The sequence below is a fragment of the Melopsittacus undulatus genome, chromosome 9, assembly GCF_012275295.1.
Source record: "Melopsittacus undulatus isolate bMelUnd1 chromosome 9, bMelUnd1.mat.Z, whole genome shotgun sequence".
NCBI lineage: Eukaryota > Metazoa > Chordata > Aves > Psittaciformes > Psittaculidae > Melopsittacus > Melopsittacus undulatus.
Genome location: NC_047535.1, coordinates 20,252,598 through 20,268,891, shown reverse-complemented (window position 1 = coordinate 20,268,891; position 16,294 = coordinate 20,252,598). Strand labels below are relative to the sequence as shown.

General features: G+C 40.2%; 1 protein-coding gene across 2 annotated transcripts; it reads right to left on the bottom strand.

Annotated features, from left to right (window-relative positions):
- Positions 1-3,948: 3,948 nt before the first annotated feature.
- On the bottom strand, positions 3,949-15,701 carry ARPP19 (cAMP regulated phosphoprotein 19). Of its 2 annotated transcripts, none has more exons than XM_005145896.3 (3): positions 15,487-15,701; positions 10,456-10,578; positions 3,949-7,198 (listed from the first exon to the last, which is right to left on the bottom strand). In XM_005145896.3, the coding sequence occupies exons 1-3, from the start codon at positions 15,529-15,531 to the stop codon at positions 7,028-7,030; spliced, it is 339 nt and encodes a 112-aa protein (XP_005145953.1). In that variant the 5' UTR covers positions 15,532-15,701; the 3' UTR covers positions 3,949-7,027. The 2 variants fall into 2 exon arrangements, with proteins under 2 accessions (XP_005145953.1, XP_030901973.1); XM_031046113.1 differs by lacking the exon at positions 15,487-15,701 and adding an exon at positions 13,048-13,173.
- Between the last annotated feature and the right edge of the window lie 593 nt (positions 15,702-16,294).

Below are 16,294 nucleotides of genomic sequence, written 5' to 3'. Positions count from 1 at the left end.
CTGTGCACTCTCAGCCCCGCTGGGTTACAGCCTGCGGCAGCCTCCCTGAGCCCCGCTGACATCCTTCCTCCTACCCACTTAGTCACATTGTGGGTTTCTGCATGCATTGCCCAAGCGCCACGTCTTCCATTTTTGGTTTTCTCCCTCTGCTCCTGATCCCATCGTTGCAACGGTTTACCATCTCTTCCAGGTTGATTGCTTCTTTACATTGAAACCACCACTGAAAACACTGAGAGAACTGGGCCCAAAACAGTTTTGTCAAAAAGCAAGTCCAGTTCTCACCACGAAGTGACAGCACATATCTGTGAAAAGTTTAATGTCTGTGTCAAAAGGGAATGAAAAGCATAATCCATGCTCTGTCTAGGTCTTAAAGTGGCACCTCATTGCTTTATGAATCATTAGTGGGTGTTTTTTATAGCTCACAATACTACAAGAGTTCTTTTGACAGCAGAACTGAAGCTATACTACCTTTCTGTATTTTCCTTCTTCCCCATGGGAATGCTTCCTACCAGTCCAAGTGGTCCAACATACAGACAGGTTCCGAACAGTGACTTTTGCCACACTCCACCAAACTGCTTTTGGCTTTTCCTTTCATTCCAACAAGGAGTCCAGGCAGGGCTCCAGTGAGTTGCTGCCCAAGTCAGTGGTGGGGTTTTTGGCTAAGAAGTTTGCACAGCTGCTCTTCACATGAGCGCTATGTCAAAAGGGAGATATATCCTAAAGCTGCCACTCATCTTTCATGTGTAACACAAAAGTGATTTGGGGTTCATTTAACAGTGTAACCACTTCCCTTTTAACAGACTTCATCTGAGAATCTGGACATATGAAGCATGAATCTGTTTTGTTTTCACAAGGGACAGGAACCTCCGCTCTGTTTGCCGCTTCACATGCAGTATTCAATACTCTTTCTTCACTGTATCTAGTCTAAATTCAAAGACTCACTTCAGGAGTTTGCTTGGGCTGTGGATTAATGTATCAGCCAATTCACAGCTGGAGCTCCGGAGCCAAATGTAATTATAAGCCCCAGCAAAAAATAGATATCTGAGTCCAAAATATGCTATGATTTGACACAATTTGCATAAACCAGGATTTCAAATCTGTCATTAAGGACAGGAATTGGGGGCACTGAAAGTTGCCAAGAAACAACCTGTTTGTAATGTGTTTAGACTACCTACCTAATTATTACTTTAAGATGCATATCCTTCATCAAACAGTTGCTGGCAAGATTCATCTCGTGTCTCACACAGCATCTTTTCAAAAAGACCATTTATGGCCTTTGATTTCAGAGCATATATCCCAGGGTATTCCAGCTGTCAATGTACAGCTCATGTAGCTGACACAGTCCACATGAAGAATTTATACTGAATTTGAAGCCAATTAGAAAAACAACCCCAAACCCAAACAGGAATAATCCTATGAATTGAGTTTATGTAAATTTTCTCAGAAGTGACTACAAAACATCTATCTTTTCTCTTCCATCTATGTTCCATTATGTTTACATCCATAATCTGTTCAACTGTGGCATAAAAATTCTCCAAGCTGTCACACTGTACCACAAGTGAGCAGTGGATTCTCTGTTGGCCAAACAAGGGAATTCATTGCAGGCACAGAAACAAAATGTAGTGGTAATATGAAGAACATGAGAAAGCTTATGTGGCACAGTGGATGGGCCTATCCACTCCTTCAGAAAAGCATTTGTATAGTCAGCATGGACCATCAGTGTAACTAACCACTGGAAAGAGACAAAGCTGAGAAATTCATAGGCTAAAATCCTCCACTTACCCCTTCCTATATTCTCACACTACAAGGATTAGGCCTGTAACTTTCAGCTGCAGAAAACAAACCAGGCTGGTTTCAGCTGGTACTGACTGAACAGTTATCAGTTAAGAACTCTGAAATGTCATGCAAGATATACATAAGAAGAGATAAAATCCTGTTCCATGCATGTATTCTCCCAACAATATTTGCAATTTACTTATATTTTTTTTCTGGCCTTACAGAAAAGACAAAACCTACATAATGAAATTTCCATACAAAAAGCTTGCCTCAATCTATCTATTCCTACACTAGGAAGATTTCACTTGTCTCTAGAACATCACATATGTATTTTCTTTCCAATGCATTAGCCAAATTTTTCTCAACGGTATAAAAACCACCACCTGTAAACAGACCTGAAGGTCTGTAGAATCCACAATTCCCATTCTTGCATTTAAGCATTGTTGTAATTACAGCCATATAATTCAATGCTGTGCATTTAACCAAAATCCTGTTACTCAAGTAAGACAATTGTTTTTTGACTCAAACCCAGCAAGGAAACAACCCTACCATGCTAATGCAGAAGTACCAGCAGAGGTTGAATCCAGTCTCTGTAGAGATGTCAATGACAGTTATTTGATTATTCCATAATATTGCCAAGGGAAGTTGCCATCATCCAACCATAGTCCTCTTCAACAGGAGCTACAACACTGTTCTGCGGTAAGGTATAAAAATGCTAAACCCAACCAAAATCTGTTATTAAATTTAGACAAAGTTAGAAACAAAAATTTAAACCAAAGTCAAATAAACATCCATCTGAATGGAAGGTGTCCCTGCCCATAGAAGGAAGGCTGGAATCAGGCGATCTTTAAGGTCCCTTCCACCCAAACCATTCTGTGATTCTGTGAAACCAGTGGAGGCCTTATCAGTATTTTCCAAAGCAGTAAGTGAACAGACTTCTGTGCCTCCTATAAATATGGACAATATTTATTATGAACATGGACCAAGCAGCATCCTCACTGTAACAAAGATGTACTGCCTGAGAATGACACTGACAATTTGGTCACCTGTCCCTAAACTACTGCTTTTTCAAGCTCCTCTGTTGAGCTCAAGGGTGTGTCTGCCTCTGTGCTTGTACTCCAGAAACGTTTTCAAGATAGTATTTAGTGGGAATGAATGATTGAATATGCATGGAAATTTTCAGATTTTAAGTTACTCTCATCTAGAAATGCCAGAAATTGGGAAGCCAAATCTGTGAATCTAGACAGAGGGTGGCTCACTTGTACTACAGCAGGAATAAATAATCAAAAAACACAGCCCAACACCACTTTAAATTAACAAACTTATCCCACTTGCATGCTTCTCCAATCTAGCCTTCAGAAAGCCTTCCAGCCGTCAAACAAGCTACTGCAATCTGGCCTCCTTCCTGGAGAACATGGTCATGTTCTGTGAGCACAGCCATTAAATGTGAAGCTTCTCTGGACACAGGTTTGTGCAACTGCACGTGCTTCAGCTATAATTAGAAACAGATTTGGGCATTAAGCCTATATTTAAGAAGTTTCTCTTTGCCTGAAGATTGATGCTATTTCTCACGCAGAGATTCAGGTAAGTTACTTTAGGTTACTGATGCCAGCGTTCATGCAGCCTTTACACTGCCCCAGCACAGTATCTGCATAACACTACTTCAATACGACATTTTTCTCCTTAGTTAGAGATGCAGAGTACAGGTTACTACAACCTTGGCAACTCAGCTAATTGTGTAAATATACCACATGGATCTTCAAGATGCACAAAGATCAGCACCTGAGTCAACCTGAATACAAAATTAGTTGGAATTTTTGCAGCATCTTGATTTCTTGAAAACGTTGCCACATTCAGGCCAATAATCTTTAGCAATGCAAGCTTCTATCTGCCAAGCTAATTCCCAGATAACAACTTCACTCAGTGCAAGGGACCAAAACAATCATCTGTTACGGAGTTTTCAAACAATAAGCTTTTAATTGCCTTATTAGAAAAATAAGCACTGAAATATATATAAATGTGATTACATTAATTTTGTAGTCTAACATACTAGAAACCAAAGCCTAGTTGTATTATTAGTGATATAGAGTACCAAGATTTAGATTTCAGAAATTTTCCATAGAGAATACCAAAGTATCCAGTATCTTTTAGGAAACCACAGTAAAGACAAGACATGTTGCAATAAAAACTAAGTAGATCAATTTATTCTGTATACTATACAATGTGTAAGTTTGTAAAGAACAATTGACGATTTTATCACCTTAACATCTCGACTGAGTGTAAGTACGTCCAACAAAGTGTACTCCTGTGGCCTTTACACAAACACTGTCCTACTATATCAAGAACAATGAGAGGGAAGCCTTTGGTGTTACAGATTTGGGGACATATCTGTGAAGTTGTAATTAATCCACTTCACTATCTCAAATAAAATGTTGGTGCTATCTGCTATTATAAGCCTACATGAGTACTACTCTAATAACTAAACACTTCTATCTTTAAAGGCAAGATATGAAAGGGACTGCCAGTCTACAGTGTGGACAGGTTTTCTTTGAAAAAGGCAATTATCAAATGGTAAAACTCATATAATACATTATGTACATAAGTTTGGATAGCTGAGTTATCTTGCTGGAGTAAGCTGCAAGTAAGCATCGATTTGCAGTCATGTTTGATTTACTGTTAAGTGATTATAGGACTTGAGTTTTATACAGTGTATAGAACCAAAATAGCTGTGCCTGCTGCTGAGGTCTGTCAGATGTGAAGGCTCATAATCAGTCATTGACCTAGTTAGTATTACAGTACTTCAAATATACACATGGATAATATATTCAGAGCTGAATTTGTAGTATTATTAAGAACTGCAAGTCACTGAGTGAACATCAGAAGTTTGTGCTGTTCAACCAGCAGGACCAGTTAAGTTGTAACTAAGTGAGTGGAGTGTTTAAATTTCCATGGCTATTTTTTATTTTGAAACCTTCCCAAACATCAAGCTCACCTTCTGTGAGCTACAGAGTAGTGGCACCAGAAAACACATAGCAAGTCACCTTAAGTTGTTCAAAATTTGTTTCAGGCCCAGTACTATCATTAAGTTCCAATTTCATTTATACATACAAAAATAAAGAGGGATTTTCACATTAGGACAAACATCTATAGTTTGCTTCAATATATCCAGCTTCCCTGCTATTGTCCCAGACTACTTTCTTACTTAAAGAAGTCAAGTAGGTTCATTTTTCCAACCTGTTCTGCAAAAGTCACTTTTTTTTTATAATATTGGTGGACGATAAGGAATCGGGACAGATTTGACAGAACTCATTTATTTACTAGAAAAGTGCTATATAGACTTGAAGAGAACCAGGTTATCAATTTCAAAATTATCTAGAATGACTTCTCTGAACCAAAGACATTATACAGACACCAATAATGCTTTGCCCATATTCTGATCAAAATAGGACCAAATTAAGATTATTCATTTTTTCTTGATCATTTTCTTATGTTTGTCTTTAGAAGAGAGCATTACACAAGATATGGGCCAGTGTTCTTTTTCAGCTGGCAGTCCTTTATCCTCTAAGACCTTTCTGAATATGTCAATAAAAGTACATCCTTCTGAAAACACGCATCTTTAAGAGTGTTTTGTAGTACCCACATTAGTGTTCTGTTTACAGCAGGCTGTTTCAGAACTGTTGCTTTCAAGAAAAAGGTATTCAGTAAATTGATCTTAAAATTTGTTTCTAAACTCCCCAAGATCAAGGCTATATTTACCTATATGAAAATCAATTACATTATGGATCACACTGTGCTTTTAGTATTCTGTTTTCATTGAATAAACATGCTTTTAAACGCATCAAGTTACCTGCCTTATATCAACTATGTATTTTGGCTATCTAGTACTTATGACCTGCATCATGAACTGAAGTTCATTCCTATTTTCTGACATGAAAAGTTACCTATATCTCTATAGGTCACTGTATAAATACCACTTCCAGTTCTTTGTTTCTCCAAAGCCAATGAGGACTACCACTTCAGGAGCCCAAGAAAACAAAAATTATAGCTTTCTCCTTCTGGAAGTCTAAAATAGCCCAAAACCAATTGCATATCAAACCTCAGCAAGCCTAGATTTGGTGTTTGCCACACAGAAAACTTGCTAAAACAGTACATTTATCCATCTTCCATGTCATCAGATAGAGCATTTCAGCTTTAAAAGCTTGAAGATTTGCTGAACTGAAAGGGCATTTGTCTCCAAATATAGGTACAAACTCCAGATTTAGATTTGAATGCTGGACACTGTTGCAAAATCAAAATATACAACTGCAGAAGCATAAGGCTTAGTCAAGTGTAAATGTGTTTCCCAAATTTCAGGTATACAATTTTAACTTTCAGTAGCAAGATTCTGGGCTCTTAGTTTCAGGGCAAGACTTTGAAAGATACATAATCACTTGTGCTTTGATTGGCACATTATCTGCTTTTTAAAATGTAAAACTAATAGACGTTTGCAAAAGGTTGTGCAAAACTATTGTATTTACAAAAATGGCACAAAAGTGAATTCAACAGTCTATGCACATGCACACTTCATTCACATCTTCAACAAAAGTGTGTCCTAAGCTACAGAACTGAAAAGAATACCAGCTTCAACAGGCAGTTGTCAATAAGCACTAGATTCACAAGAGTTACACCAAATGGGCAAATATTGCCCAAGTAAAAACTCTATTGTTAAAGCTGAAACAGGTTTAAGGCCGTTCAAGTTCAAAAGCAGAAACAAAATTCAATCAGAGCCCTGGTCTTTGTTTTAATACATGCTTTACCATCTAGCAACTTGTGGTCTAAACCTCTATTTTAGACAACAAACTCAAACACGGAAGAAAAACCCAACACAACTGGAGGTTATATTAAATACAAATATGCTGTAATTAAGATGAAATAACAAAAGCAGAAACATTAGAAGTAAAATTTGCGATGTCACTTGCTGGAACCAGTCCTACACTAGGAAATGGGCAAATATGTACATTTTCAAGTAGATTACATTGCTCTAACCAAACTTGTCCTTTTTATTCAGTGCATTGTTCTTAACTAGTTCAAATACTAAACGTTTCACTCTTAACAGTACTCCCTTACAATAGCAGCACATGCTATCGCTACCTGCAAAGCTGTCAGTCTCATGACTTAGTGTAAGAAAGAAAAAGGGGGATGTGAGGGTGAGAAATAACTATTCAGGAAAAATAACAGGAATGAGAATAATCATGCAGTTCAGCTGTTCTCGTCAGCCAGCCAGCTTGCTAGCAACAAGAGATGGTTTCCGCTGTGGAAGATCCTGTGGAGTAGGAATATGGTCACCAGTGACTTCTGTCTTGTCAGGTGCTGCAGTAGGCAGTTGCTTATTCTTCATCTTTGCTTTAGCCATGTTGTAATCACCAGAATCAAAGTATTTTTGCTGGAAGACAAAACACATATGCTTAAAAGCATACTTACTGAATTCATACAAAGAAAGGAGATTCTCTAAATTTTAAACACAGTTATAAAATCCTGATTTGGCACAGTTAATTTTACATTGATTGAAAATAAAATCTTATAAGGACTATTAGGCACACATATCTGAACTCTTAACATTAGTAATGGTAAATATAGAGTTATGGTTCTACATATACCATTAAACTCACACATCACTTTTGCCCCTGCTTTCCCAAGAGTTTTTCCAAGAGTGAAACTTCGCATTTGTGAATGTTGCATTCTGAATTTGCAATTGAAACGCTGCATTTGTTGCAGCGAACAAGTTCTGCTACACAGAATAACCAAACAATGCATGAACTGCAGGTGGAGAAAAGAGCCTGCTTCATCATACCAGAAGATCAAAGTGGCATGAAACTGCATGCTAACAAGGAACCCTCTTATCTGCATACATTAAAATAGTGAGACTACCATCCCTAAATTTCTCAAACCAATTATTAGCACAGCCAAATCTACTGTGCACTCCCTTCAGAAAACCACTATGTGAAGGAAATTCTTATCCCACACTCCAGGTTTCTTCTGAATACAAAAATAAGTACATTAAGTTTGAAGTTCTAAAGCAGTGTTCCTTACTATTTCAGCATATTTTTATTAGCATTACCTTTAACAATGTTTTCTGTTAGATTCTAAAAATACCAAGTTACCTATGGATGCTAAAGCCAAATGACTCTCATGACTCATCTGCACCATGGTAAGAGGAGGCACGGAATTTCATCCAAGGTCTGAATCAAGTCTTCAACTGCTTATTAACACATTTTGCAGGAAAAGTTTATTTTGTTTGAATCTTACTATGGCATTTACTGTTAAGGTACTTGCAACCCCTGATTCTTAACAGATTGTTATATAAGGCCAAAAAATTAGATTCAGGATGGAGACTTACACTAGCAATTGCTGCTTACAATCACAAACTCTGGAGAGAACCCTCTCTAGTTAGCTTTATATAGGCTTATTCATAGGTCAGTTGAGCAGCCATCACTACCTGCTACATTTAACTGCATATTACTACTATATTCTTCATTCTGCATTAGAACTAAGCAGCTGCAAAACGTTCAACAGTTGTTAGAGAGACATAACTTGAACTCCTGACTTAACAGGCCTTTACCTAAGGGCGGCAGGTATGGGTGTTTATGCAAGGCCTCCTGAAGAAGGCTTTCAATGTTTCCTGCCACAACCTTAAGTTACCAAATCTGGTTTTTCCATGCAGTCAGTAGTACATATGAACCACATACTTTTGTTCATAAACCTTCACAATTCAGTCCTTTTGATGATGTAATCCCTATTTATACCATAATGTTCTAACACTGCAATCTGCAGACCAGACACCAAGTTATACCATAACCTAATTTGGAAAGAGGCTTTCCTATTTTGCCCTTCAAGACTACAGCAACCAAAAGAAACTTTTAAATGACAACTAGGTAATAACAGAACTGCTCCATCTTTAGATGTGTTACTGTTGTTAATGGATATCTATTTCTGTCCATGCAAGAGCTCTGAACAGAATCCTTCTACAGGAACTTGGTATCACATAGTTCTCATCTATTATTTCTCGAGAAAGTGTGATAATAATGGTGTGTGCACCCAAGGCAGAACTTTTCTGGAGAGCAATTATCAATGGGTAAAGTGTGTCCTAGTTGCCAAATCAAAGAAAATCCGGGCTATGGATATGTACATACATTTAGAAGAATATCTGAGAAAACCCACCATCTTTCATGTGTTAGAACATCAGCCCACTACCTCCTTCAACTTACTGTTATATTTTCCTCTGATTTACTCTAGCTTTTCATAGATGGCCTGTATTTGATCATCCCTTTTGAACTGACGTCTGTCCCAGTATCTTCATGTCAGAAACATGATCTGAAATATACTCACTATCCTCACTCTGTTGTAAACTTCAGCAATTCAAGCAGCCCAAAATACACCAGGCTCTACAGCAAGTAAAAATGCTTCCTCATTTACTTCATCAAGATGAGGATATTGTACAGATTGTCACTGTTGGTGAGTTTTCCTCACAGTTACACTGAGTGCAAGCAACCATAATTCCTTTATGGTCATCAGTCCTTAGGGAGTGGATTCTGTTTTCCTGTATTACCACTGCAATACACACTAACCTTCTCTATTCTGTCTCTAAATGTGCACTGAACCCACTGAAGTCTAATTTAGGCTGACTGACCATGGTAACAGCCTAACTCACAAAACGAGTCACCTAATCTACCTGCCCATGCCCAGCAGCTATTAACTATGCTGCATATACTCCAACTTAAAGAAAGCTTCTTCAGAAAACATTCCACAATTCCCAAGAGATGTTACCAGGTAGTACAGAATTAGATCAGCCCCAAACTCCAACAGCTGGTTTGCGAAGGATTTATACTTGGAGTCGTTGCGTGCACTCAAAGGGCCTAGACAATAGTAAAAAAAAAAGGAGGAAAAAAGAGGAAAAAGGAAAAAGAAAACAGCATGACAGCAATAAAAGCACCATCAGAAGAAGTGATATTCTAGGATTATTCCAAGAACAGGGTTCTAGTGTGCCTGGAAGGCGTTACATAACACCTTTATGAATAATTAAACTAAAAATAAAACCAGCCAAACAGCCAGCTGAATAACTAAGAAAATAAGAGACACTGGTTAAGTGTGGAACAATACTGAAATATGAACTCACTCTTCATTCTTCTATCCCTATTTTTTTCCTTAGGGTATATATTCAGAATCATACCACCATTCTCAAGCCACTGATGTCAGATGGTGCCTGGTGTAACTCAGCAGACACTAAGCTTTCACGTGCTAAAACATGGATAACAAGAGCGGTCATTTCTGGGACTTAAGAATGGGCAAGATCAGTACAGAACAGGGGTTGAGGTTCTGACCTTTAGTGTTTATTATGAAGTCTTTTATGATGTCTATCACAGCAGCACTGAGCCAGCTTTTAAGTTCAATTTTTTCCTATAAAATGCAGTTGAACCACTGCTGCCATAGGACAGCTATCCTGCCAATCTGGCGTTTGTTTTGTGGAAACAAATTTGTCCTCCTTGTGCTTTCACAGACAAAGTTTAAATTTCTCAGAATTCTTTTATTCACAAAGACCTGTGGAGCAGGGGGAAAAAAGAAACAAAAACCCAAACACCAAACACAGAGATATAGGGATTTTGGAATTTCTTGTCCATATCCTGTGAACAATGAATAACTTACTCCTTTTTGAAGCCTCTTCCTCAAGAAGTCTGAGCCTCCGGGCTTCTGGCCCAGATGAGGATATCTTGCTTTCAATTTTGCTTCTTCAACTTTCTCTGGGCTGATCACCTTATCCTCCATTTCCTGAAAGACAATTAGCAATGTTGTAAATGAAACACCAATAATGAACTACTTATGCAGAATCCCTTCACAGGTAATTCACTAGCAGCCAACTGCTGGTACCAAGTGAACATAATTATTTGGTTAAACCTTTTCATACATTCTCTCCCGAATACTGACAGCAACTGTAAGAGTTGAGCCTCCCATCATAGATATCCTTCCTGGAGACGTGTTTAAATCTAATCAAAGCATTCCTCTTTTACATAAAAATAGTCTGTAACAAAATTAAATTGATTTTGAAGGAAAAAAAAAAAAGAAAAAAGGAAAAAAAATGCCCCTAAAAAAATTTATTTTTTTCTTTGTCAACACAAGGGTTCCACTAAGAACAAACAAATTCTGAGAACTGGGGAAGAGCCACAGGAATTTTTTCAACTGCCCATTTGATCATAAAGTTGCACAGACAGACTACTCCATGCATTGCCACAATCTAGTTTGCATAACTGGTCTAACTGTAATGTGTTGATATTCACTATGAAACAATGTTAAAACTGCTCAGTCTCAAAAACATGCCTGCTATCATATTAGTAGCAACAATACTATATTTATATATAATTATCCTAAAATTATGAGGATGAAGACAGCTGGATAGTGCATTTAGGTAAAATAAAATGCCTATTTTATGAGTATACTGTAAAATGTGAATGCTGAAAGCAATCATTTGAAGGTACTCATTTGGCAAAAACTGCAATTTGTTCATCCAGTCTTCCAACACTGACCTCTAATCCAGCCCATGTAGCAACTTGATGTATGAAGTATAATTTCATCTATTAGATCATTTCTAAAGTACCTTACATTCAAAATTCTCGTTTTGCTACTTTCCAGTATTTGGCTAAGGCTTTTGTTTTGTTTTGCATGCAACTCATTGCTACTTCAGGAAAAATATACATTGATTTCTACTGACTGCTGTAGTGCTGAATTGTTATCATCATCCAAAGTCACAGAATGACTTTTAGGCAGGAAATAAGAATTATCTTTGAAATTAGGAGGGCTTTTCATTAATCTGTAACTAAGGTTTCATATGCACTTAGAGCTGCCTAGGCATCCCCTTCACAGTCTTTCCATCTGTGTCACCATCCTTAGAAGCATTCAGCATGATTGTGTGTACTCCACATAAATGGGTTACAGAAAATAATTCAACAGAAAAATAACCACCTTGCCCCCCGCTGGGCTGTGTTTCATTTGTATCAGTTTTCACAGTCTGTTTAACCAAGCAGCAGCACAAACAGGTATGTTAGCAGAGAAGCAAGGGGGGGGGGGGGGGGAAGGGGACAGGACACACGACAGGAACACAAGCAGCTAGGAACTATTTAAGCCAGAGCTGCCAAAGAACTAGAGCCACCACACTAGCCTATTCCCAGTACTTTCCTTTATAAAAACTCTACAGTCTATTTAATATTTAACATAATTCTGGTAAGAAGCCTCAAAACCAAAGGTTATAATAGATTTAGAATGTAAAATTGGCTAGCTGCTCCATTAGACCAAGACATATGAAAGACAGCTTTGCACAATACAGCGGGAATCTGAATTAACAGTTCTATCAGGGAAATTGTCATAACAGTTAAAGAAAACCTTTACGAAGACAGGAAACAATGCTTTTTATTAGATTAAAACACAGCTAGGCAACACAATGCAAAACACAAAAATACGTATAAAGGGTAAAGTCTCCCTGACACTATTGAACATAGAGCTATTTCACACTATACAATCATACTAGCCAAGACCACTGTTTTCACATGTTATAAAGACCATTCTTCAGCTGCTGTCCTTCCTATTGTGCTTTATTATCATGCCAATACTGAAAGGATTTTCTCAAAAGTAATCTTTTCAGCTAAATACTTTCAACATCTAATGCTGAATCACTGGGTACTCACTGCTAAGCCAACAGACAAAGCATTTCAGGGGGCATGTTTTGCCAATACTAACCAAGAGAAGATTTATTTTTTTTTAAGAACAGCCAGCCAACAATAAATAGCTTACATAAATATGTATTCATGGTGCATCAAAAAAGACATTTATGCAAACTCACAGGGCTCACAAATCATCACACAGCAGGCAATCAAAACACAAAATGCCATGTTATGCATCAATGCAGCTGAAAAGGATACAGACTATGGTCACTTACCCTTGATGACCAAGAACAACTAAGACTCAAAAAAACTATGCAAGAATGGAAGAATTTCAACACAAAGACTTGGGGTGTCAAGCAAAACCAGGCCATGGCAGGTTCAGAAAATAGTTAAGACAACAGTTCTTCATATAAAATACAGTTAAGCTGCAGAATCCATGCCAAAGGACACAGGGGATGTCAAGAAATAAGAAAAAAATCAGAAAGCAAATGATATGTTCATTCGCAGCTCAGAAAAAATTTTAAACAACAGACTGCCGAGACCCAAGACAGTTTTCTGGAGAAGATCACTGCATGCATGTCCTGACCTTATATCCTTCTGTGGACTAGATTTTCTTCAGCACTCCTGGAGATGGTTTGCTGAGCCACAACGGCTTTAACTCAAGTCAGCAAGGCTTGATCTTAAATTTATAACATCCTCTGTTGAGTTACAGAAGCAACAAAAAGTGACTAACACATGACTGGGGGGGAGGATGTCAAGATATACCACGCTCCTCTTCCTAGCAACAACCACACAAAAGCTATAATTTTAGATCTCTACAGGAATTTGACACAGCTAATGAAGTCTGCTTACTTCATTAAAAAGATCTACCAGGAAGGCAGTAGTTACCTAACTTATTTAAATATAGCTTTTGCTTTTAAACTTTACAGAGGTAACAGCAGCATAAAGTTCCTTATCTGTTGGACAGCTAAACTGCATGGCTAAAGGAAGAGCCATCAGGCTTTCAGAATTCTGGTATTAAGCACTCATCCTCTTTAGCAAAAATTATTAAATAAAATGTAATGCAGAAAACAGGAAAACAACAGGGACAAGAGCACAACTTTACAGCAAACTTATGAGGCAAAGGCCAGTCTAGAAACAAAATGCACCACCCCAGCAGCTTTCTGAAAAAATATGGCTTTTAAGGCAAAAAACGTCAGTCACCCAAGCATATGCTCTTCAATGTCTAAAGTTTCTTTGTTGTTGAATTTCCCCCTGCCACTATCCTGAGTTTTCACACTGAGAACAGGAAACGCTTGTCTTTGGCAAGTTTTCAGTGTGTATCACTCTCTTGTTTAACACCTTTCTCACCTAACACATGCACTCTAGTCAGAAAGCATAGTAGGACAGTCTAGAAAAGAGGTCTGGCCATGAAAATGCTGTCTCAAAGTTCATTTAGGGGCTTCATCTTTTTTAAGCATATATAAGTACTGCAAAATGAGTTATTTATATTTCAGAGCTAAGCATTCACTGAGTCAGTGTTGAATTTTGCCTATGCAGACAAACAGCTTTAGTGAAGGTTAATACTGCATAGCACTAATATCACAGGATCCTAACAGGACATAAACTCACAGCAATCCAAATTCTTTTTACTGATGTTATTAATTTGTCTTGAAAACCTCCTCAGATTAAAACTAAATTAGCATACCGGTATGGGACTCCTGCCTGTCAGATAAAGGGTAATTTTTCAAGCCCATGCATAAGCACTGCTTTTCAAGACTTCAGTCTGAAACTTAGCAAAATCAGCGTCAGTCACCTGACTTCACCAGAACACACCAGAAGGCATCACAATAAACTTGCTGCCACATGTTTTACTCTCCTCTTATTACAGAGCTATTCTAGGAGCGCTGCATAGGCCAGGGACTTATTTTTACAGGCTTTGAACAGGAACAGTATCTCTCCAGCAGTCCACCTAAGATGAACGTTATGTCAAGCTTCAGAGCACGCATTTAAGAGCGGATTACAGACCTGCCACACAAGTTGGTTCTGATTACTGCACCTATTGAGATAGTATCCTTCCATATTAATCCTCAAAGCTCTACTTGCACATCTAACTCATATTACAAACTGTGAATTATTAACTAAATGATAGCTAAAACAGATCCAGCTTTTTATTTCAGCATCCTCCAAAGCAGTGCTTGTTTCATAACTTCTCCCTGTCAGAAACAGCTGTGCAGATCGCAACTGAGTCCACACAGCAATGACAAAACTAAAACCCAAACGAATTTTTAACGTCACAGCCCGCAGATGGGAGCTGCTAACAGTACAGTCACCGGTGAGGCCAAATACCACTTAAACTGTAAAATTATTAGCTACAGAGATGACGTAATAGCTTCATCACAAGACAACCCAGCCAGTTGCTCGCTCTAAAAGCCCACATTAGAACAGGTCACAGCCATTGTGCTTTGGGTATTTGTCCTCTGAAACACCTTACATCAAAACCCGAAATGTTTCTAAAACCAAAACGAGCGTTTGGCCACCGGATTATCGCCGTGTCCCGCCGCGGCTGTGAGCCGAGGCTCCGTCAGCGGTACGCGTTCGTGGGCAGGGCCCGGCGCCCAGCGAGCGGGGAAGCGCCATGAGCCCGCCCAGGCCAGGGCACGCCTGCGATCCACTAGAGATGAGAAATCCCCAAGCGCAGAAGCCAACATGGTGGTGCCACTCCTCCGCCTCCAGCCCCGGCCCACGGCGCGCCGCTCTCGCCACAGGCCCCGGGCTCCATTCCGCCCGAACCGGCAGCGGAGGGTGGCTGCAGAGAGCGGCCCGCTCTCCCTGCACTCCTGCACGGCGCTGCTCGGAGGGGCTCCGGGCACGGCCAGCACCGGCAGACGCTGCCTGAAAGGCCGCGGTGGCCCGCGAGGCTCCCCGGGCTGAGGGGGAAACACGGCCGCGGCGGGCCCGCTCCCGCGTGGATAGAGGCGGGAGAAGCCCCGAGGGGCACCTCCTGCCCCCCGGCTGTGCTGCGCGGGGCGTGCCCGACACCCACCTTCTGCTCCTCGGCCGAGGCGGGCTCGGGGCTCTCGGCAGACATGGCGCCGCGGCAGCAGGACGGGCGGGAGAGGGAGGCGCGACCGCCGCTCCTCCGCGCTGCGCAGCGCTACCACCGCCCCCCGCACAAGATGGCGGCCGCCGGCAGGACGGAGCGCCGCCGGGACCACACTTCCTCCGCGCGCGCTCGGGAGCCGCTTCCGTCTCCGCCCCCTGACTTCACGTCCGGTGAAGGACGTTCTCCGGCTATGGCGGAGCCGGGCTCAGGGGGTGTCCTTTGCACCCTGCTCCAGCGGGGCGGCCCCACACTGGGTACAGGCAAGAAAAGGCCTTGCTGGTCGGTTAACATGAGCTCTCGGGTCCTCGGCAGCTTGATCTGAGGAGCCTTAGCTCCCAGACACCAGCTGACAGGACAGGAGGTCTCGGATCGTCGAAACTTGTTAACAGCATAGTTTCAAGTATATAAAGTATTTTGTTCCCTCTGCATCTACTTTTCACTGCCTGGTTCCTGGCAGAACAATAACCTCCCTGGGACTCTCAGAACATAGAGGAGGGTTTTAAATAGCTCACTGTCAATAAAGGCTTAGGGATCCTTAAATACGGAGATTGAACAAGGTATAGATTTTACTTAATACTCAGTTAAGTGGATGCTCTTAACGTTACTTGCACAGAACATCCTTTCCTGGCACCTCTGCTGTTGTCTGTGATTCTGACCAGCCCTCCCCCCGCAGCTCTCCCTGGGAGCCAGCACAAGCTCTCCATCTGCACTGCAGACCTTGCCCACACGCATTCTGAACCGGCTCCAG